Source organism: Rhopalosiphum padi, chromosome 3, assembly GCF_020882245.1.
Source record: "Rhopalosiphum padi isolate XX-2018 chromosome 3, ASM2088224v1, whole genome shotgun sequence".
Taxonomy (NCBI): domain Eukaryota; kingdom Metazoa; phylum Arthropoda; class Insecta; order Hemiptera; family Aphididae; genus Rhopalosiphum; species Rhopalosiphum padi.
The window spans coordinates 32,994,233-33,020,379 of NC_083599.1; the positions used below are offsets into that span (position 1 = coordinate 32,994,233).

General features: G+C 29.9%; 1 protein-coding gene across 1 annotated transcript; it reads left to right on the forward strand.

Moving 5' to 3' along the window:
- The first annotated feature begins 423 nt into the window (after window positions 1-423).
- On the forward strand, window positions 424-24,190 carry LOC132924338 (uncharacterized). Its single transcript, XM_060988575.1, has 4 exons — window positions 424-658; window positions 1,059-1,315; window positions 11,457-11,620; window positions 23,736-24,190. Exons 2-4 carry the CDS (start codon window positions 1,088-1,090, stop codon window positions 23,893-23,895), a joined length of 552 nt encoding a protein of 183 aa, XP_060844558.1. The 5' UTR covers window positions 424-658; window positions 1,059-1,087; the 3' UTR covers window positions 23,896-24,190.
- The last annotated feature ends 1,957 nt before the right edge of the window (window positions 24,191-26,147 follow it).

Below are 26,147 nucleotides of genomic sequence, written 5' to 3' on the forward strand. Positions count from 1 at the left end.
CTCAAAGAATATTCAGTGTTCTACGATTAAAAAAATGCTCTTGTATAAATTATGTATATTTTAACGACAATAAATAATAAAAAACTGATTATTAATATTTTTAATATAGTGCGCATAGAATAAAATATACAAAACCTGTTTCCGCCGATGGAGACGCACGACTAATATTACGACAATATAATATACAAATAGTTTAGATAAATGGAGAATACGAATTAACGTGTTAGGTGTATACATTACATGTATAGGTGCATATCGTATTATAGGTATGCCCGGTAACAGATTGTTGTCCGGAAAGTCCGGGCGAAATGAAAGTCATTTCGTAACGCGTCTTGGTGAACCGGAAGTTTTTACCACTGCCGCCACCAACTCCTACCCTGGAGGCGGCGGCTAAACCCGACCGGCGCGGTCGTCGTTAGGAAGTCCCGACTGTCTCGTACCGTCAATCCGTTCTCGACCGTCGCAGAATTCAACAACTGTTCTCGTGACAAATCCAGCCAAAAAATTGTACTCCGAATTTTTTTCGCCGAAACACGTTAGTTTTCAAATTTTTTATCGACATTTTTTCACCTCTGTGGTTCAGATCCGGTCTCCCGCAATCAACGCGTGAAATTGTCGCCAGTGCTCGTAGTTTTGAGCAGTGTAAATTGTACATACCGTGAGTTTCTCATATTATATAGTCTGATTGTCGTTAAATATACATAGCATTATATACTAATGCTATAAGCATTTATACTTCAAAATAGATCAATATCGATCTGATAATTTAAACTTTAAATATCTAAACAACTTTAAAACCGGTTTGAAATTTGATATTTTATACTATTATCATTTTTATATTCTCGGACACTTGTCATGAAATTAAATTAAATTTTACTACAGATCAATAAACTTAAATAATTTAAAAATATTTGTCATGATTTAAAATTATATGTAAAAAAATATTTTTGAATAGGTACACAAACCTATTTAATACAGATGAAATTATTGTTTAGTGACAATAATGCCTAATCATTTGATATACACATAACAAACACGGTGGAAATCGTCTGTTTCAGTAAGTACCTCCTGCGCAGCGATAGCCAACATGAGATTCGCGATAATCGGATTCTTAGTGCTGGTGATGGGCGCCGCCGTCAAGGCGCACATACACTTCATCAGACTGGCTCTGCTGGCGGCCATGGGATTGGCCGGCATGTGGATGATGCACAAACTCGCGCAAGATTGGCACAAGATTTCGTCTAGCAGACCCGCCAAGCCAGCCGCCATGGCCGGAAGGCTTTTGGGACTCTGGAAGAGATCCATACCAGACGAGGTGAGTGCGAATAATGATATTTGATTCGTTAGTCTGTTAGGGATAAAGAGGACTTCAACAACGGAATCGTTAGCTTAACTGTGTACTTACCCCGAAAATGATTATATGCTTATAAATTAAATTATGTATAGACAAAGTAACGTTACGACGGATGTATATTTTTTTATTTTCAAGAATGTATATTATATTGGCGGCAGTGTTGCCACTGTTAAAGGCTCGTTGCCTTTTAGAGATTCGCGCGTAGCAAAATTTTTTTCCAATTTCTAAAAGATATTAATTTATATTCAATTAGTCGTTATCGAGCAAAATATTGTTCACCTCACTCACCGCCGAAGTAAATGTAATTTAATTTTTCGATTAATCGAAATTGAAAATAAACACAATTTATGCAAGTGCGATAAAATATCCTTGGAGTTAATCGTGCGAACATCGCATACGGGAGGCCTCGTTTCTGTTAATGCCAACAGTGGTAAAATTTACAACATCAGATTTTAGCAATTCAAACTTTTTATCTTTCCGGTTTTGAGTACGTAATAATAAATTTCGAGTTGATCTTCTGAACTCGACCATAGCGTTAGTGATAGTTATCGATAACGTTTGTCGATCGGATATGTAACTAACTAATTTCTTATGGTTATTTGTGTTCATAAAACGATTTCGTATAGGTTTTACACTGCATGTAGTCTACTAAATTGTATTTATTTCAATTTATAAAATTTTAAGTTTATTCGTGCATAGTCGTATATTTTTACAATCATCATATTATATTTTTGACACGGTCAATAAGGTTTTTTTTTTTATTTATATTTAGAAAAAAATACGTCCCTGGTTTTTTGATGGGACATTAAAAAACACGTTTCACTGTATTTTTACGAATATCTGTAGATCATTATTCGGTATGGGCCCAGATTTGAGTGACACTGTGACTCGCGTATTACTCACATAATACTCGTTATTTATAATGTTAAAACAAAATTTTAAATATTAAATTTCCAAGTAGAAAATGCACAACAGAACTTCTGTAATAAAAACATATTTTTTGCATTTAATTGATGTCAAAAAAAGTCAGAGTGCTATTATTAAAATGCAATCGTATATTTTGTCCAGAGAACCAGTTATTATTCAATTGTTGTCAAACATATTGGACCCCCGTGGACTGTTAAAAAATAAAAAAAATCGTAAACAACAACCCACTCGTTTTGCTTCCGAGCTAAACGGTTGTGTCACCGTGTAATGATAATATATATAGTCGGTGTATTGTTCGTCAACTTTGCCAGAAACAAAATCTGTCGGTTTTTCAAACTCGGTATATGTATATATTAATAAAACGTTATACTATTTGAATCCATTTATACCTACACTTTTTGTAACACTGTTGGTCTCATCGGATGACGTGCGGCAACCTGTACCCGGCAGTATTTTTTGTTTTACCTTTTTACCATTTGAGCAATAATTATAAAATAAATAATTGAAAAACTCATGACGGCGATACGATTAATAACGTTTAGAATAATAGTATAACGATATGAAAGGAATGACCCACGAAGACGCGAATATATTGAAAAATTACATGAAACAATTGCAGTCAAAGTCAAACACATACCACACACACACACACACACACAATGTTTAGAGTGTAAAACGTATGCGAACAGAGGAGGGCTTTTTTAATGAGACCCTTATGATCTCGTGCGTCACTTGTACATGATAAGTATAAAATATTTAACCTACCACCGACGGTGTGCTGTACAAGAAACCACAAAGTATAAACGCGTGAAAATAATTTTAGTTTTACGCGTGTGATATATACATTGAGAGCCAAAAATTAATTTTCTCCAAGAAAATTAACGGTTGACCTGGATCGTAAAACCTCAAGACCGTTTTTATTGGTGAGATATATTTGTTCGTGGCGCACATACTATTGTAGCAGAGACCGGTCTGACAGTTTAAATCGAAAGCATTCGTTTTGAAAAAGCGTTTTAAGGCCCACCCACGAGTGTGAGCGGTATTTCAGCCGCGGCAAGCAAAGTTTTTTCTCATGTAATAACTAATCAGTAAACACCCAACAATTTATCATTTTTATTCTTTTGATTGCAGAAATCTATGAACAATTTTTCTGTATTATGTTCTTTTGTTGACTAGTTAAAATAATATAAAATATATCGCTTATACAGTTATACGTGTATACACATTATGTATTTATTTAATTTCAATAATTTGGTTTTTGGGACGACAATGGTCGGTCTAGTAAAAGGTAATAATAATTTGCGAAGCATATCAAATAACGTATAGTTAAAATATTACACGATGAACACAATGTATTATTAGATTTTTAAACGTTGATTGAAAAACAATTTTTTACCAATAACTTAACGGGTTGGTTAAATGGCCATTACCTAAATCGAATAACTACTCCAAATAGGTAAAAATATGTTTAGCCCGTCTATTTTGGATCGATATTTGATAATCAGCTTCATCTTGTAAATAATTAGTATTATAATTATATTATACTTATATTGTTATGTACAATATAGCTGAAGTTTGCTAAATTTCGATCACAGTTCGTTTCAGTCGTTGACATACAAATCGATGGCCAGAAATGGTCCATATAGGTAATATATAATAATAATATTGTGCATTCACCAAATCTCTCACAGACAAAAACAAAACAAACTATTAAAATCCTTTTGTTGTTCTTCTTATTTAGTTTTTTTTTTTTTTTTTTTAAAGTAACTCCGTGTTTGTGCGATGTGTGTATGTGCATTTCGCCTGTATATCTAAATTTTTTTTAAATGATTATTCGATTTAAAAATTTAAAAAAATTACAATAAATACCATAATCACTGTATTCAGAATAGTCTAAAATATTTAAAACCTGTTCATCATATTATTTTGATTACTTATTTCTGATATGTACAAGAAACAAATAATATTAACGTTATTATTTTTCTTAAACGGGACCTACCATATCCTCCGATGTATTCTTGGAACATGATTATTAGCACATGTGGAGGTAGGTATTTTTAAATAATATAATATAATATAGATACCTCATAAGTATGTGCAGTGAATTATCGAGTTGTATTTAAATAATTTAAATTATATTTTCATCAATATATTTAAATAAAATAGTTATCCGAGATAAATGATTAAGTATATTGTACAATAGTTATTTTACAGTTTATAACGTTCATTCTCACCGGTGGTTAGTCGTGTTTAAGACATAAGTATTTATTTTTTGAGGGTAAAAATTTAAAATGATATGTATTAAAAATGATATGTATTTATTGTATTAAAATTCAAGTTGTACTTCATCTGTTTTCAACGGTAAACTTATATCTATTATCTAGTTAAATATTTTTGATGTTAAATGTATCGCAGTATGAATAATAGTTATTATAGTGTTTATAATAATAATTTTAATCTATTTAGTATTATATGAATATTCTCCTAATAGGCATTAAAATTATTAATTTATACTAGACTATATTATTAATAATTAGGCATGACTTAATCTTTAATTTTTAATTTGTATTTCTATATTATACACCATTTACGATAGATTAATCTATTATGATTTAATTTATTTTTATGAAATGTAACATTATTTTCACAATATTTAGGTAATTTAAATTTGAATCGTGCTAAACGGATAACGGTTTACCATAATTATAATAACTACAAAAGATAAGGATTTTTAATTAATTAAATCCTTAAAATATACCTTCTAATAAAACTATTAGAATATGGTTAATATGCAAATAAATATTTTGTTTTTTAAAAAAAGGATACGATTTTGGATTTTTAAATATTATAGGTATAGGAACCAAGTATTGGTTAAAATTATATAAAAAAGGAATAGGTCTTAATAAATAATTACTCAAATATATGACTGGGTTGATTAAAAGCAGTATTACAATTTTAATGAGTTTTATAATATGTGTTCGTCTGTAACAAAAAACAAAATTAATTAAAATCTTATAACTTTTAATTATGTTTACATAATACATGGTTGAAACTATCGCGCTGTACCTTAAGATATTTTCTAATGTCAATAAATTTAAATACGCAGTCATTAAACTAGTCAATATATTTTTGTGTATCGAGAAAGAACGAACAACGTCTGAAGTGTGTACTTAATAAAATATAATAAGTCGCCATTTGATGCATCTTTAGGTAATCCGTATAAAGTTAATTTGTCTACCGATACAATTTTAGAAACCACAGTATTGACCGACAATATAAAGTTTAAAAATAGTAAAATGCAAAACATACACATTAAATATAGGGTAATCATTTTTCAAATTTTCTTTTTCTTTAAAGTATTACGAAAAATTCAAAAATATATACAAAATAAAATGTTGTACCTTTACTCTTTTTTTTTATTTAAATAAATTTAGTTGCATCTTACCATAAATATTCTATAGGTATTACAAAAGAAACATGCAAATGCAAGTTCTAAACCTTTAACATACTTACTGACCACCATAATTTTTCTTTACATAAGCGGTGGTAAAAGTAGTGATTTGCATTATTTTAGTATTTAGTGGTAATTAATTCTCTCACTAGTCATTTAATAAAAAACGCTGCTAGAATGGGAGTTTTCAAAAAATGATATTTTAATTATTATTTGTATAGTTTAAGATAAATATCTTCCATTAATGTTAAAGGTAAATTTCTAATATGATATCCTACAAAGCGTTAAATATTCAATCCATGTTTACAAACTGAAGAGTGATGTATTCAATTGTAGGTTATCAACTACGAGGAATATATTATTTGTATTGCTTTTTGTTTGTTTATAACCTATTGAAGTATTTATTTTATTAGAAAATGTAATATTACATATCGATAAGGAATTTTCAATAACATTTTTCAAGTTTCTATACTTATTTTCTTTGCGTATATGTTAAGTGTACATTGTACACTCTTCAGACATATTGTGTCATGCGTTTAAAATTCAAAAAAATTCAATTATATATTCGGTGATCAAATAACGTTTCAAACTGCAATAGAACAGGCAGTTTTAAATATTTTAAAAGTTATTATATGAAATTAAGAACTCTCAGTCTATTACGAACATTTATATTTTAATTAAAAAACAAATTAATTAATGAATTGCGTGTATTATAAACTATTCGGTGTTTTTGAAACGTTGAAATAGACGAATTCAAAATATATTTGTTTTATTTTTATGTTTTATGAATAATTATAATTCTTCGAACTGCATTTCGGAATGATAGGTAAACAAATCAAATGAGCAATATGAATAACATCGAACATTAATGAAATCTATTACTATAGATATGAGCGAAAAAAAAGTGTATAAAAGTAAAGTATAAAATGTAGGCGTAGAAAAACGTGAAACTAATTTTTTGACTGATTTGATTATAATATTAGGCATTTTATAAAATAGTTTTTAATTATATTTTATAATAGAAGAACACACCGAGCGACATAATCATTAATTGATATTATATATTCATAGGTTATTCGAGAATCTAAATTATGCGTTTGTAGTTGTTTTAGATTCTAATAATGAAATAAAATATGTTTAGATAATAAAATTATTGCTGTTCGAGAGAAGCGCAATATTTGATTTCCGATTATCTCTCGCTGTTATTTAAATACTCGTATCAACTCTATAATAAATTAGGTATATACGATAATAAATTCACGACGTATACACTGAATACATCATACGATTTCATCATTATTCATGTTCAAATTCACTTTCTTTCACCTCAATGCTCAATGGTCGTAGAAGTATTATTTAAGGGTGTCAAACCTAATATTAATCATACAGTTTTTTTAGTGTCGCGTACTCGTGTCACGCTATAGTACATTTCAATATGACGTATACTTATACACTATAATATTACTATATAGGCTACGGGAAATGTATACAGGGTGATTCATTTACAATTCATCTGAATAATGACGTATTTTTTTTTTCGATATTTAGAAGCAGAATAATTTTATAACTGTTTCGATATGAATACATACGAAATTAAAAATAAATAAGTTTTCCGCAGTAAAAAAAAAACCGGATAAACAGATGAAAGATTACACGTTTTCGAAAAAAATATAGTATTCCTTAAAACCACAAGCCTAAAATAGTTTTTCTTTTTCAAAAGCATAAAAATCGATTTGTAATATTATAATGTAGTCGTGCAAATGAATTCTCCTGTACATTAATTAGATATAGATGGCCAGGTACATAAAAGGTGCAGGAAAATCTCAAGGGCACTAAGGACTGTGTCGTTGGAGTCCTGCTATATATACAAGAAAAAACAACTTAAGCACATCCTCATTATATTATGAATCGATCGGCGTTGATTGTAGGTTGAGCACACACACACCTTGCCAAATATAGTTAGGTGCGTCAAATAATGTTGTCGCGTTATTAATGCCCGTTACGTTATTTTGTGCGCTTATCGATGCATAAAACATTATACGGACAAAGTTTTATTTCCAATTGAACGCGCAGATTCGTATTATGGTAGGAGACAGAGGAATAAATTTTGACACAACAAAGAGTGGTGGTTGTACCTGTTGTAAATCATACTGACAAAATTGGTACAATAATATTTACATTTTTTAGAATACTTTGTGGGTTAAACGCATCAGGCATGTGCATATATTATAATAATAATTAATTAATTAAAATTAATCTACTACGAAAAATATCGATCGTCGGTAAATTTATCGCGAGAAAAATTGATAATTCAGAAAAAATATCATCAGTATAATATACTTAATCAATTTTTAAAGTTTAATAGTAATGATTATTAAATATTTATATCAAAAAAAAATCGTTTAAAACATAAAAATATGCAAGTCGTAAGTACGTATTGATATTTTAATGTTTAAATTAAAAATAGTTTAAATACCTTTTAAAAGTTCAATAATTTTAAGACACTTTTTCATAGTCTTGAAATATTTTTGTAAATCTTTTTGAATAGAATTTGTATTTACGTTTAACATCCAACCGAATTTCAGCGATTAATTGATTGTCTGTAATATTGTATATACAATGACATGTTTTACTTTCAAAATTAAGCTATAAAGTATATACTAACAATTTGATCGAATATGACCACTCACCCTCGGTTATGATATTTATTGCACATATTATATGCTTATTTTTATAAAATGTTGATGATTCAATTGTAGGGAAGAAGCAAAAAACCAACAATAATAATTATAATATATGCGGTGTTATCTGCAATTGTGCAAAATACATATCGATATTTTTTCGCAGTGATTATTTACAATATTTTTCAAGTAATCAAAAAGTTCAATCTACCACCCTTAGTTATCTTCACAAGAGGTTATTTTGTGAAATATACGGACATGATATATATATTATGTACAATAAATATCGACCGTGGACCGGTGTCGGGTGTTGTAACTTGTCTTGGTTCATTCGCTTCGGTGCAATCCTGCACGCGTTCGTTGAATTATTTATTTAGTCGACGAAACGTTAAATCTATTTGGTTTATCGTCGTAGCGGTCAGCGTCTGTTCGGTCCACTATTTTTCGAATACGTTTTATTTCTTTTTTTTAAGTCCATTTCAATTTCTGTATAATATATTAATATGTAGGTACTATAGGTGTAGACTGTATGGGTATACTACTACCTTATTCAGTTTTCCACCGGAGCACTAGAATTTATGACTTTTGTCCGAAAATACTCTTAATATATATAGATCCTTCGCGATTACGTTTACAATCTAAAACAATAACTATTATTACGAAATTACGACCATAATTTAGTTTAGTGGCGATGTGTTGGGCCGACACGGCGGAACATAAAAGTTGGGGGGTAGTGTACGAGTAAAAGTCCTGTTTCTAATTTTTTAATAATAATTATATGGTCGCCTTATTTTTAGCCAATTACATGTAGCGATATACCCACTCAATACCCATTACGATAAGTTAAACATAATATGATAGGTAGGACCTAACAGTCTTTTGAAATATACTTTTTAACTTTTAAATGCATTCAAATTCAGGTACAGATACTTGTTTTGAAAAGTATTTACTTCAAAAGTTCAAAATAGAATTTTTAACATTATAATACGTTTTTTTGTATGAATAATAGGTATAGGTATAGACTATAGATTGTATTTTTGACTCCTCAAATCACATTTATTTCTCGATTATTATGATTATTTAAACGTGATTGAATTGGAAATACCAATTACACGAACTAAAAAGAAAAGTTATTTAAAAATAAGTATTTGATTTTAAATACAGACTCTTTGAAAAAGTATATTTAAAATGTTTTATCCTATTACAAGTACTTTTTAAAATACGTATTACTCAAAAGATATTTGGATATTTTTGCTCGAGTACTTTACAAGACTAGTACAACAGTAGTACCTATATATATTTAACTATATAATAATATATATATATAGTGTGATGTACCGTAGGAAGCGCGATTGATGACCGTGAATGACGTGCGGGGAACGGCAGTGGTTACGTGTTGTTACACACTACGATAACGTGAATTCGATGATTTGCGGCATATTGGTTATGTGTATATAAATATATATATAGAGAATATGACCCATGGGCTTGGAGAAACTTTTGCGAGCCATACACATGGATAGGTACGCATATTGTGTAACGTAGTAATTATAATAATTAAAACAAGACCAAAGTCGTTATACCGCGGTCGTAGTTATCATGATTTTATATACAAAATGGTTGCGGTTAATTCAACGATGATCATTAAAAAAAAAGCCCAAATCATTTTTCGTCTCATTATGATTTTACGTTTATCTCGTTTGTTATGTAAGACACACGCGTTCGCGTAACAATATCTATCTTGTTCACTATAAACTATTAATAATTATCGTGCGATAAATATATCTGAACCCGGTGAAAAGTACACGAGTATAAGTAACGGTATTTAAATATCTAGTCGTATACCTAGTATTTAAAATGCTATTTTATTGGTTTTTTTTTTATTTAAATATTTGTATTTTAATTTTTAAGTTTCTAAAAATTTATTCGATAGTGAAATATAAATACTCTGAACTGCTATGTTGTTAATTTGTCTAATGTTCTAATAATAATATGCGCATACTCTAATGCAGTGCTTCTCGTAGGCCATAAAATAATTAATGGTTTTGATTAAGAGGGCTTTGACGGTTTTACATGGAATTTAGGGGGGAGGGGCTCATGACAAAAAAGTTTGAGAAGCACTGCCTTAATGTATGCTGCATTATAAATTATGATTTATGATAGTTTTATTAAGTTAATAAGAACTACCGATACATTACGTCATATAAATGGTATATTTTCAGTTGATTATTACCTACCTATTTATTACATTAAGCAACTAATTTTATAGCAAATTTTATTCAAATGGATTAATAATGACATTCTTTTCTAAGTATTTGTTTTTATATAAACATTCGAAATATTCTTGAATTACATTTTAAGTATAATTTTTAAATAAGCTTATCTGTATATATTATCAGTTCAAATACAAATAAAAGTATTATTTTTTTTATCGGGATTTTAAACGTCTTTAAATATCTTTAATATATATAATATATTAATATACGAGCTTTATTCTTATGTATTAGGTAGTCTTTAGGTATACATTATAATATATAAATCAACGTTTAGAATCTTAATTTAATAGTTACAAACAATATATTATTTAACTCTAAATAAGACTAAAATAGGAAGAAAAACATTAACTTAACTCAGTAAATAAGTCAATTATTTTTATTATTATTACTTTTTTAAATACCTAACTTATAAATTTATTCTAAATAATAACAAAACATATAATTAAAAATGCATTACTATTCATTTTTATTATACTGTGTATAAACATGATTTTAACTTAATATATATCAATTTATCCTACTTAAAATTAATTTAAAAAAGTTAGGAAATTAACTAACTAGTGAAATTAAAATTTTTGAAAAAAAAATATATAATTTTTAACTTATTAATGTCTACCTTTTCTAAAGTGAATATAATATACATAATTATTATATTGTTGTTATTATACCTAAGAATGTCGATAGACTTCACTATTGCAGATAATAATAATTATTATGCATTAAATTATCATTTTTTTTTTATAATTTCGACCTTTTTCGTTTTGTAGCACGTCAACGCGTACGTCGAAGAATCCCTGTCCGATTTCTACAAATTCGACGAAATCCTTAGGCAAGACAGGTCGACGTGTGCGAGGAAAATGATATGTCAAATCGCGGCCACGCCTGAAAAGCAGCTCAATCAAGTGGAGATCAATCTACTCAAATTGTTGAGGTGAGTTTTTGGTAGTGTTTACACGATTATATTTTTAAGCCGAACCGCAAATGATATAAACCGTAACACATTAAACGATAATCATATTAATAATAAATAAATTGCATGCTCTACGACAAATAAGAAAAACAGATATTAGATGTGTCACGATTATCTCGATTTTATTTGAAACATTTGCTGATGATAGTTTTTAAAAAATGTCTATAAATGTTTTCAATTGGGTTATTAATATTATAATAGTAATGAAGAATAAATATTTAAAAAATTAATGAAAAACACAAATAATTTTTAAAACTTAACAGATAGGTAATATAATTGTTAAAAAAATAACTAGAATATAAATGGGAGCTTAACTTAACATGCACATAACATGTAAATATTTGTTTTTTAAACCATCATTTAATAATTTAATATACACCAGATCTTTATCGGACATCGGTTTTTATAATATTGCGATTTAATTAAAAGTTTTAAAAAGTGATTACAAAATGTTGTCTTTGGTTTTGAGTGATAACGTATAGGTAATCGGTTATTTTAGTATTATACTTAAAAACTTCTCGTAAGAACAGAGAGATCGATTTTGGATGAAACGGGTCGAGTCCGTAGTTATATAATATTGCAATCGTGTATGAGCAAAAAAATCCGAATAAAACTTAGTAAACGACGCGCGGCGGTGGCAACGAAACGCCATTCGGCCATTCGGGTATTTGCGTGAGTAAGAACAATTTGCAATTGGAAATTAATAGAAATTATAATTTTATATTTATATATAATGACTTCCCTAAGTTCTTCGATATATGTATACAATATATTTGTATACACCTTTATAAAATATGAATATAATATGTATTATGAAATGATAAATTAAGTCAAAAACAAATTGTGTATCATCAATAATACAAATTATGTGAATAACGATATCGTAAAATATAAATTACCATTGTTATATGTTCGTATTATATTAGGTACCTACTTACATACGAAATTAAACGATAATTCCATAGCAAGTGAATAGAAAGTGTTTTACACATTTATACTGTGAAAAAAAATCTTCGCACAAAGTCGAATATTTATTCGAAGAGGCTTAGCTCTGCATTTGGGCAACGGCGGATGAATAAATGCCATATTACAGTCATGACTTATTTTTTTATAAATTGTGTACCAATGTGTAGTACACAAAAACGATCGAATGTAGTTCGTATTATACCTGTTTTGAAAATTCATTACACTACTGAAATTCGACCGATAAATTTAATGCAAAAGGGGCTGCCTAGCGAACGTTTTTTACCTCCCCACTCCAGTTATCCAGACGAGATTAATGATAATTTATTGACTTATTGTACTCGCGTGGGTTAGGTTAGGTCGTCGCGGTGTATCGACTTCATAACATTATACCTTTCGGAAAACAGCATCTAAAGATATATCATTTCGGTATATATATATATATTATAGGCATTGAGAGTTTTGGGATTTCCGGTAATTGATTTATCGAATGTGTATTATTATATATTGTGTAGGCGTGTATAATATATTTCATAATCCATCAAATTATACAAAATAATATGCAGAATTATTGTAATTACTCGTACCTATTCTATTAAACTGTTTGCGTTCGGTGCGTTTTATCCTATAAACCATCTGGATCGAGGTATAAATGAGTTCGTACGGTTAATAATAATTCATCGAGGTAGTATATTTAATACAATATCCAATTATTTATTTTCTGATGTTCAAACCGTGATTTCTACAAACACAATAATTTACCAAATCGAATTTTATTATTATAATTATTATTATTATTAAACACTACCGTGTAATCGGAATACGCTATATGGATTCCCAGGTATCCAACGATGTGAATGATGTGTAGTAGCTCCGTAGCATTGTTCTAGGCGTATTTAGTTCGTAATGAGCTGTGCGCGTTGTGCCTATTACCACAGAGTGCATAAATATAGATGGCTGAACACGTCATAATAATATATTTATGCGTAGAAACAAAGAATGAGAGGCAAAAAACCGTAAAATAAAAAGGGGAAAAAATCGAGTATAAACACTAAACAAGTCTGTGTTAATTTATTACGAGAAAAAGAAAAGTCCCGAGTCTGAATTGCAAATATAAAAACGTCTAATTTATAAAGGTAATTAGACGACTATATTTTATATTTTTATTACCGTTACATAAAGTAACTACTATAATATTATAGAGTAGGTAGGTACCTGTGTTTTTATCAGTACGAACTAATTTTGTTTTCGTTTGTCGTGTACAAAGCTCGCCTCCGATAAGAACTGTAATTATTTATAAATCAAAGTTGTGTCAAACACTGAAATGCCTTTAATGTGATCGATATTTATCACAAAATATATTTTATACACCCGTTATGTAATATTAATAAAAAACACTGTCACCGATTTTAACACTTCGATTTATATTGATTGTGATTTTAAATAATATATTCATATCATTATATTTTTTCCATTATTTAAAAGTGTTGATATCTTAATAGATTATAACGATTATCCGATCATCGTATAAGTATAAAATATGGCAAAAATGGTATTTGATCACCGTAGAGGTTAAAATAAATGCAATAATTCGTTTGTCCTATTTTTGTTTATATATTAAAGCCATTTTCGTGGTCTATACCAGTGGTCGGCAACCTTTTTGGACTCTCGGGCCACATTCATAAATTAATAAGAGTTTGCGGGCCAGACAAAAATAAAATTTTTTTATATTCAATTAAACTTCGTTGTCGTAGAATTTAAAGCGGGCCGGATGCCGACCACTGGTCTGTACTATTATTTTAATATTATTGGGTGTTATTGATCTTTTTTCCTTATAATCAGCTTTGGATCACACATTTTTTTTGTACTATCAATAATTGTGTGTGTACCGTGTACGTAGTAATTTTCGTGTCATATGATATGGTCAGTGAATCGATCGGTTGCAGTAATTGTAGGTTATACTACAAGAAACGTGTGATTAAATTATTAAACACTGACGATTTTGAGGATTAAAACTGAAAAACTCCAATTTAAAATTAGGTTATACTGATGGCTATATGAAATCGCAACGACGTACGCTATTTACCGGGCTTATAGATAATAGTAACAACGATATAAAATTATAAATCGTCGCGACACCAAAAGTGTCTACTCGGTTCGCTTGTGGTATGAGATGGACGTGGATCGCCAAAAAAAAATCGAACGAAATGGAAGTGAATTGAGTTCGGTTTCGAGGTGTGTACATTTTTTAATACTATACGAACAAGTATATTATATTTCCGTGTATGACTTTAAACGAAAACTACTCGAGTGAGACGGTCGAGAATGGTCCGAAGAAGTTACAGAGACGTAATAATCCTAATACGACACACATCCTGTCGGTCGATAGCAATCAGGATTATATACCTTTTTTGAGAGACGCACACCTTTGACCATTCGCGGTCGTATACGCGTCGGTTTGAAGTGTGCACATTTTTGTCATCCGTTTCCCCGTCTTAAGTGTCGGTCGCCTTATTCGGTAACATATTTTTGCAATAACGATATTGATAATAATACATATATTATGTGAGCGTGTTATTGTTACGTCATTATTGATGTGTTTGTTGTATAGTATTTTATTGTTATTGTATATACGTTTTCGCTTTCGGCAAGACCTCCTTAACAGACACGAATTTAAATTATGTATTGGAATGAAAACCAGTATACACCAGTATAATATGACCTGCAGCACGAAAACGACCGAAGTCGACGTTCGACAATAATAGTATATAAAGTAATAGGCACACGAAATAGTATATATTATTGTAACGTCTCCAGCGGGACGTTGTATGTGTCGCACAATGTGCACGATGACAACTGATTTCGTGTCGTTATTATTGAATACACGAGTTATTGTCAATTTTACAACGAACCGAACGTGCACCTGACCTAAGCCGTGACGGACTCTTGTATTCGCATAATCGCATACCAAAATAATATTCACGATGACTATAACGGACACGACGAGTTCACGTATTTTCGTATAACGTGACGGTTTTGACAATAGGAATCGAAGACCGCGGATACGAATGTAGTAACACGTCTGAAAAACAAAACATGACATTTTTCCAAAAACTCTTATGGTACAAACCACAGTAATGTTATAATTATTATTTTATAAGGTATATATAATATTATCATATCGCATTAAACGCGAAATCTAATAAATTAACGATACAAAACTTTATGGCATTTTATTTTTTTAATTCCCAGCACTGCCGCCCACACCCCGCGCGCCTCACGCCAACAATACGACACACCGTTTATGGCGTATTTATCAACTAAAAAAAAAATAAAATCGTTAGTAAATCAAATGTACACGTCGAAATAGTGTCATACGTGGCCGGAGGTATTATCGCGGATAAATCGCAAAATACAAAATAGTCGTCTAGGGGTTTTCGCGGCATCAATTCCGCAGTACGCGGTTTATCGTGTGCAACCGTCCGTGTTATAATAATGATGATTTATCGAATGTGCTGCAGTGTCCAGACATACGTCGGGGGTGCAATAGGGATTAAAGTCGGGCGGTGGCGTTTCGACCCGACTCGCGCGCAAGAGGGTCGCTTTTCGGGGGTTTGAAATTTTAAACGATGTGAGCGAGAGGGAGACTGCTCTGTTATACTTAACGCACATGATATAGGTACCTATATGTTTTCTGGTTTTCGGTAAGCCATTTAACATTTCACAAATACAAAAACGAGCGAACTTATTAGTTCGAACCAAAGAGTGCTAATAAATTATAATTATTCCGCAAAAAATAACAACCTTTTCGTTTCGGTCAAAAATAATATTTTACCCGAACTTGTAACGCATCTATATCGGACTTAACACGTAGGTTGCATATATGCGACACTATAATTTTATATCATGATAGAAGTAGAGCTCGGGGCTTGGTGCATTTAAATATTTGTTTGAAAACTAAATAGCTTTGGTTCGATACAAATTAGATTCGTAATGTCATTCACTCTTTTTTTCCTTTGCCATTCGCACTCGACTATATTGGGCCGGCCAATTTGTCCTACATACGTCCTACTAATCTTATGCAGACCTACCCTTAAAAAAAATTCTTATTTTCACTTATACTTTTGCCGTTGCCGCAATCCTTTACTACTGTCTACTTGTACTACTACTATTAACCTAACACCTAAACGGGTATCTCTTTGTACTCTTTTCAGCCTTTTTAATGTCCACCGTAATATTTCCTTTTCCTATTATACGTTTACCCCCAAATCTATTAACATCATATACAAATGCTTATTATTCTCCCTATGATGCGTCTCCGTAAACTACTTTATACAAAATATCAGTTCTATCTTTGATTTTTCTGGCACAAATTTAAACTGAAATTTTTGAAATCGTAGTCTCACTACTCCTTATTTTCTTTTTTTCAAATCTTCAAACAATGACTTTATTAAATGTATAAAATATGTTTTTATCGCGTTTACCAGTCATAATATTTTTTTTTAAGTAAGAAACAAATACAAAAATTATTTCGGTTATCGATAATATCCGTATGTAACATATATTATACAAAATGTAATTTATTGTTATTTGAATAATTTTAAATCGATCGATAAGACTAATGGTATGGAATTAATTTGAAACACTAGTTTTAGTGGGAACGATAGGAAAATGATAATATTTTTATTTTATTTTTTTTTGCAGAAATTATGCATGGGCACTTAGCTAGTTTGACGATTTGTTTTATGATACAGTCTATAACGTCTATACATCTAATAATATATAATACATTGTATGTAACAGCTTCAACTCTCACTAAAAGAGCGTTCGATTTTATTTCCGATACTTGTTATTTATTTTTATAATTCTTATTTTTATTAAAACTTATTTAATCGTGGCTTACACAATATGGCACAAATGCACGACTATATACGTTAGAGAGCTGCATCATATGGCGTGTCGTTACTTACATAATTTCCATAATGCCATATGGTCTTATCTAGGAACACGTTACCTCGGAGTTCAGCACCTATAAGATGACACATACAAACACGTATTCTTTGACTATAGTTTATACAATCGTCATAACATAAGCCAAATTTACATTTCAAATATATTTCCATTACGGCATTATTGATTTTGCTGCGATTTCACCTATTATAAAACTTGCAATATATATACGACAACAATATATTAATACACTCGCATCAGTTATTTTTCTATAATTTAATTTAAAATCGAGTTATAAGTGTATTTACGTATAAATTATAAATAAATTTCAAATTACTTTGAAATGGGGTAAATTCACTCTGGTATTGAAAGAAATAAAACTTTACTTGAAATGCATTATACATTTATGATTTATTTACCTTATTTACGTAATTATTTGTTTTTATGTTTGTTTAAAATAGCGATGACGACTAAATGAGTATCATCCTTTTATCACCACAGTAAATAATATAGTAATACGCAGTTAGATTTCTTCAATATTAGCGTCGGAACTAGTGGTCTGTGTGTTTGTGTATGGGGGGGGGGGTGTTGTAACCATCCGAAATGTGAGTTTTATTTTTACGAATTCTACTTAGTACGTATAGTTGCATAATAATTTGTATACCTACTGAAATTTTAGAAATTATATTTTATAACGCCGTGTAAGTGTATAAGTGTACCGTATACGCTATTCTTCAGCTGAATGTCACATTGTCCGTGATAAAAATGATTAAACATTTTTTCACGTCCTGAGATCAGACTTCGACAGGTGTACACTTATTGACAACGCGACCGTGTTGGCCAGTAACAACAATAATTATTATCTACTGGCTACTCGAATTATCACCTTAATTAATTACGTACTACTACAAAGAGGTGTTATAACATCGACCACATTATCTAATTATAACAGTAATTTCATCGTATTATTACTAATATATGATCTTGTTTTTTTTCCCGCGGCGAACCTGTCCAATTGTTATTGTGTACGAGTTGTTTATATAATAATATACATTAGTTGATGCGTATCAGTCGCACGTGTAAATCGAAACGGAAAGCGAAAATAATTCCGACCGAATGAATGCGTCGTGGAAGTCCGACCGGACGCAAATCTCCGGAAGTCATTACATTATTATTAGGTATATTATTATAACTATTATATTATTACATTGGACATTTATACCTTATATACAATGTTACGCGTTCCCCGCGGTCGGTGCTGCAGCAGTATGTCGAGAGATTATTTGCACGTACGTCTGCCCTGCGCGTGTACGCGAATATTAGGAGGTACCTACCTAAATAGCTCGTGACATCGTTCTCACAACGAACGCGATTGGAAAGTCTATAGGCGCCGCCGATCAAATGATAAAGCTTTTTCTATAAATTCTACAGAGGTACCCCTAACCGATGGAGAGCGGCAGCGGGTGTCTTTGCTTCACCGAGGTTCGTGCAGACTGTAGAGGTCCAAATGTTGGTATTATAACAAATATAGTTCATAATATGATATTACTATAACGTTAACGTACAGTCTTACTTTAAACTTATTATAAAAGTATTCAAAAATATACATCAGAACCGTTGTTGATGAATATCTGTTCGTTATTGTAGGAAAATATTATTTTGAAAATTATCGTGTTCAAGAATCTAGAAATCAATAGAAATAGAATAATACGGTTTATTATAAAATATAAAAATTAATTATTTTAAGTTGATAAGATTAAAAGTGTAGATAGAACGGTAATCTATAAACACGCCTGCGAGCTAAATCTGTAGTTTTAAATAACTATAATACGATTTATGTCCCTCAATGTGTATAAAAATGCAATTACTTTGAGAACAATTTCAAAATAAAATAAATTATAGGTTGTTGTTGTTTTTAAATTTTTAAGTCGTTAACGTTTCAACAAAACAGGAAGTAAAATATATTATTATAATACAATTATGAAAATATGTCGGATTATATTGTGTGCTCCTGAGAGTTTACAAAGAAAAAAATTCGAATATTTATCGAATAAACGTTATATACTATATTATGTAGTCGAATTGGGTTTGGCAAAAATAGTAAAACGTTTAGTATATAATATTATAACGAGATGTATTAACATAAATTCTTTTAACATTTTTTTCCGACAGGTAAATAATGTGTTAGAAAATACTTTTACATAATTCTATGATTGAACACGACAAACTGGAAATGACACACGTCATCCTTTAATGGATAACATTAGAAAGCCGTTTTTCCGTGATCACGTATAAATGTATTTTTGGTCAATGTAATTTATTTTTTCGTTATAGGTCCTTATTTTATACATTTTGACGTATTAATATACAAATACATATTGTACCTACGTACATTTTCATGTCTCCGAACACGAACGTAGACTGTTTGAAAATAATAAGCTCTTTGAAGTATAATATATTATGCTATATTAATGCTCTACGATGTTGTCGAGTCTGATTTATGCTCGTATCAATATAATTATTAAATTATTATACATCAAATATCGATTATTAATTCAATTATCGAAAATAGGTTAAGTACAAAAACGAATTAAATTGTTACGTTTTTACTATTTACTATTTTGATAAGAAATAGTTGTCGATTTTAAATACATATTGGATATTGGATATTATTTGATAATATTTGCATCCAACAGCTTTTGAAATGTATAGTCATTGCGCATATCTATAACGATATATTATCTTCGAATAGAATTTATCAACCATTTTATGGTAGCAATTTAATATTGCTATCAAAAATTGTAATACGATACCGATAACTATACCGGTCGTGAAAGTATTTTATATAATTACTTTCTATGTAAGTAGTTAGTTTTTTCTTCAACTATTATTATTATCAATAATTTTAAAGTTGTCTTAATCAGCAATGGCGAACTTAGTGCAATTTTTATTTAAAAATTATAAATGTTAGTTTTAGTTTTGTTTTTAATACAACATAGTCATAAGAGTCATCATAACTGATATTTGATAAAATATACTTTTGAAATAGATATTTAAATAGGTACTCGAATAAAAAAAAAAATGGAAAATGTAAATAGTGAAAAGTAATAGCTTTTAATTACGTTTAATCGTATTCGTGTATAATAGACATAGTCTTTTAAAAAGATAAGAATTTATTTTTGTTAAATGCAGCAAGAAATTATTAAAATATTATTCACCCCGAACATTTGCAAGCACATCCTAAATTCGAGCACTGGCAATACTGTCCACATTTGTTGTACGTAAGTATATTATACGTGAATTTGATTACTCGTTTTTAGGTCTGTGGTTTTAGTTTGCTCGATATTGCTATTTGGGGTAGTGTTCATCGAGATTATGAAAAAATAAAAATACCCCGAGGGGGGGGGGGTTGGCGTTACGTATATGATAGGGTGGCAAAATTGACATTCGACAGATCTCCTCCAACGACGTGTGAACACATCCGAGCCGGGTCCGCGTGTTATATTATATGTTATATACGAACGGAGGTTAACTTATTGCAGTGGAGTTGTTTATTTTAAACGATAAATTTCGGATCATGAAGCAGTGAACTCTTGGAAATGTGTACAAACGGTAACTGCGAATAGTCTATAAACAATACGAATGCGCAGACTAAACTAGTAATATCATGGTGTACCTACTTATATTTCATTACTAAATAGTTATTTTTCGATAAGTTTATGGATTTTAGAAAAAAAAACACGATTTTAAGTCGTAAAAATATAATAATTTCGAAATAAAATTGCATTATTTTAAATTTTCACTGTTATCATTAATAGTTATTTTTAAAAAAATTCAACATAATATCGTGTTGTTATTATTTTAAATAACGTAAAAAAAGAATCTAAAACAGTTTCATTGTTCGGAAAAATGACTGATAAGTGATAAAAGAATAAATTACCCTGTATACACGGTTCGTATAGTGTCTATATTGTGATCAGCCAAACAATGCGTACACGAAGACCATTGTTTTTTCTCTTAAGCAGACGATGTGTATACAAAATATATCCTGCAATAAATTATTCATATCAAATGAGACTTGAATAAATATAAAATAACGAATGATTTAATAATTAAAAAAAAGTATATTACTTATGTAGTATATACTAGCATATTATTATTATTATTCACCCTCACATTAAATTTCCGTCAAAGAAATAAATTGCTTAATAATATATAATATAATTTATATAATTTTGAATAGTTTTTATAAAAAAAAATATTTTAAATAAACCTTAATTTAAAAAAAAACATAAATTATAGATATATACTGTAGTATTCAACTTTTAAAAGCGATTAGCATAATAATTGTTTTCAATTGTTTTGATACATTAACTATTAAAATACACACAAAGAATAATATGCTTAAATCAGAATATCTGAAGAAAACGTGCAATTATAATAATATATAATATACGCGATACGCGAATAATAATTACACAAAAATATGCAAAACATAGTATAACACTAGTGTATTTCATTTTATGTAAAACGAATTTTGATCGAATTCAATAAATGGTTATCAAAATAAAATATAATATACATAGAAATATACATCATATTATACACTCGGTTACAGGGGTGGACCCAGACCAAGATAACGAGGGGGGAGAGGGAGGGTGATTTTTAAAGGGCACGCATTAATTTTGATAAAGTATTTATTTAGGTACATATACATATGTTACTTTCCACAGTCTCGAACAAAAAAAAAATAATATATTTTATAGTAATAGTAATAAAAAAATATATCACTATAATTTTGTTACCCATGAAGTATAATTACGTCAAAAACTAAAATCAGGGACTTCAAATTATTTTTGTTTTAAGAGATCGGGGCGATCACCCCCCCCCCCTGGATCCGCCACTGCTCGGTTTTTATTCCTATATATACTCGCTGTGAGACGTCGCGGACCAAAAAACCTTTAGCGATATATTGTTCAAGAAACGCCGGCAGATGGCGTTGTTCGGCGAGAACTCGGCCGAAACGGAACAACGATAATAGCTTATAGCGATTTTATCACAACAATATATTTTTCAGTAACAATAATAACCACTTGCGATTTTATGCACAAACTAGGCGCGTAAGCGTTTCCGTCGCACGAGTGCAACACGAGTGGACCACAACCGACACGCCGCGGCGCCGTTAATTTATCGCGCGCCTACAACTTTACTACTACTACTACAACAGTCTACCACAACTCGTGGTATCGATTAGTTCTGAGATATTACGACTACAACTACTGTGGACAAAACGATACATTCGGACGGTTTAAAATTAACTCTACAGAATACGACGAGAACGGTATATAATGTTAAAATATGCGATTATTTGTTTGGCGACCAAAATACAGCATACGTGACAGTATATTATTATTATATAATTAATTCGTCAATTTTTAGTCAATTACTGTCAATACAAAAGAGCCCCCACATTTACCCGCCAAAGCACGAGACTGCCTCATTTCGGGTTGTGGTATTTTTACGTCGAATATCAACTAATTTTCGTGCAACATGCAATACGGTATTAATTTATTATACTTTAGGGTTGTACAGCGGTTTCGCAACCATAATATTTGTAAATATTGTAACTAAACTATAATATATTATAATATAAAAACATGTATTATAATACAGTCGGAAAATCTTAAAACAAGACAGTCCAACGTTTACTTGAATATTTACGAAAGGCCGAGAATTCAAATTGCTTAAAAAGTATTTTATAATGTTTGAAAAGTCGTATTCAATACACTGCTTTTAGGTATTTCGCCATTTCAGTTATTAGTTTTAGATGCGTAAATAAAATACAATTTATAATATTATTATATTTGTTTCAAAACTATAATCTTATCGAGTTTTGGTGGTCATGTTTTAGGTGTGAATCTATACAAATACTTATCGATATTATGATTTAGTTTTTTAAGGTTATCGACACAATATCTGAAAGACTGAGTAAATAGTGGAAATTATTGATATCACTTTATAATCAATATAATAAAAATTATAATACAATGTAACTAGCCAATGTATAATTATTGAAATATGTCAATTTAAAATTGACAAAGTGTTCTTGTTCTTTTCTTTTGCGTCTAATATAGTAATATTATTTGTTTTTTTCATTTTTCAGTCCCGCTGAACACTTTGGCGAAAATGTGGCAAAGAACATATTCCGAAAGGCCATGGATTTGGGACGGAGTAAAAAGAACGTGGAGGCGTGTCATTCAGAGTATAAAAAATGCAGATTCAACACAAGACAAATGTTTAAATTATTCAGCTCGTTCATGTGACCCTGACTCATCATTCTGCGCTCGTTTGTTTTCTACCGATTCAATACGAGCCTGTAAATTATGTGCCAAATACGTGTATTATTACTACTACTATTATTATTTTATATTAATATTATTATTTTTTTATTTGTTATTAATCAATTGATCAACAGCATGTAATATGTAATTATTTTATATGCATATAATTAGCAAAGTTGGGCTAGTTAGTCATTGTTTTTTACTAAACAAAATTAAGTCAATCATTATAAATCATTATAATTATAAAATATCAATAAAATTAGATTTAAAGTTGTTATATTATTATATTACATTTAAAATATTTTCAACGTAGATAAGTTTATTGGAAATTAGTATTGAGATCAGTAAATATATACACTAAATAAAGTATAATATTATGTATAACTGGGCATAAGCATTTAAAATGAAAATTTGAAAATAAGAAAATTACCCAAATCATATACCAATTATGCATTTGTCAAAATATGCATAATTTATTTTAACGCATTTATTCATAGTTAAATCTAAATTATAGTACAAAGTGAAGTTAGAAAATGACTTAATAGTAAAGTTACCGTAAAAATAACTATCTAACTAGTAAGTGCTCAATTTTGAATATCGAGTGTATTAGTGTATACTTTACATACGTCTAGTTGTAATAAATCGTCATTGTTATCATTAATATTTCACTATATTGTTACGTATGTTGTTATCGTTATAGTGGACGTGGCACCGTATAATAATATCATTATTAATGTATGAAAAATTGTTTCATTGGATATTGTACCAAAATAAATATCAATATATATGTATAGTATATCATGTTTTTCTAGAGAAATTCAGAGGACGAATAATGTAGTTGTGGCTGGGTCAATACGATTCTTCGTTTTTTTCAGACATTATTTATTTTAATCGAATACTCATTCGTTTCTAGTGTTCTAATTTATTGGTACTACACATTACATTTTATATCATAAAATAGTATAATATTGTATAAGATTCACGTGTATATTAATATAATTAATAATACCTATTATTATCGTTATTATAATCGCCACAACTATACATGCGCTGTATAAAATGTCATTATATAGAATTTTGTATACTTTGACTTTGAATACAACCAGCCGAACATCCATTTATTTTAACAAATCGAATTTTCACAAAAATGTATTTTTCTTTTATTTCTATGTATATATAAAAAAAAAACTTGTTCATATCGTACACGACTAAACGACGATATTTTTGGTTTCCAAACCAATCGAATAACATGTATTATTACAGCATAGGTATATATTAGGTGATATTATACAACATGTATTATTATTATTATTATTACTAATTTTATGGTTGCATTAAACAATTTTCGTATACACACTCGCGCGCATAACATTACACAGCCGGTGCGTTGTGAAATAGTTAGCATAACATTATTATAATATATTTCCGTCGAATAAAACGCCGTTTTACGAATGCGCGTGGGCATATATGTACTCTGTGTACAAAGCTAAATTGCCGTTTACTCACAATAGTCCTTTGATTCGCGTTCGTATTTGCGTATGCACATCAAACATGCATGCACAGCACTTGTATGGGTAGGGACGTACGAAAAAAAGAAAGAAAGAAAGAAAAAAAACACGCACACGTACGACATATAATAATGTATATAGTCATATACCGCTCGCCGCGCCCGGTCTGAGGAAATTCAATTTTTGTTTTTAAAGATTTCCACGGTATTTCGCTTGACGTAAATCGGCGAAAACGTCAAATTTTACGTCGCCGCACGACGCGGTACACACTCTCCATTTCTGTACGCCAAAATGTCTTGCACACGCCAACGTGTGTGTTCACTACATTATACAGCGCATAATATACGAAATAACATCATATTATTATTATTTCAATAATAGACTGTATAGTGAACGTTGCCGGCGATCCCGCAGATATTATATTTGACGTACGGCAAAGCGAATTATAATCGACTTGGAAAATGTCAGTGGAAGTCGGTCGAAACATAAAAATGGTCGCTTATCGAATAAAACCACAAATTGTAATTATATTATTTATTGTAAAAAGCGTTAGGCGTTCGGCGTGAATGCGTTCGGTACGCCCGCGAAATAAACGCCGTACTCGCCGGAATCCCTTGTACGCGTATATTAACACTGTCGACTCGCGATAACTCGGAAATGAATTGCGTATTCGCTTCGAGACGACGTGTATTATTCGAGATATCTAACTCGAATTTATATTAATTT

Bases quoted from the DNA above. Each gene is read 5' to 3' on its own strand.
- LOC132924338 (XM_060988575.1), top strand. From the start codon at position 1,088: ATGAGATTCGCGATAATCGGATTCTTAGTGCTGGTGATGGGCGCCGCC. The intron at 1,316-11,456 runs GTGAGTGCGAAT...TTCGTTTTGTAG, and splicing joins AGAGATCCATACCAGACGAG to CACGTCAACGCGTACGTCGA. The intron at 11,621-23,735 runs GTGAGTTTTTGG...TTCATTTTTCAG, and splicing joins AATCTACTCAAATTGTTGAG to TCCCGCTGAACACTTTGGCG.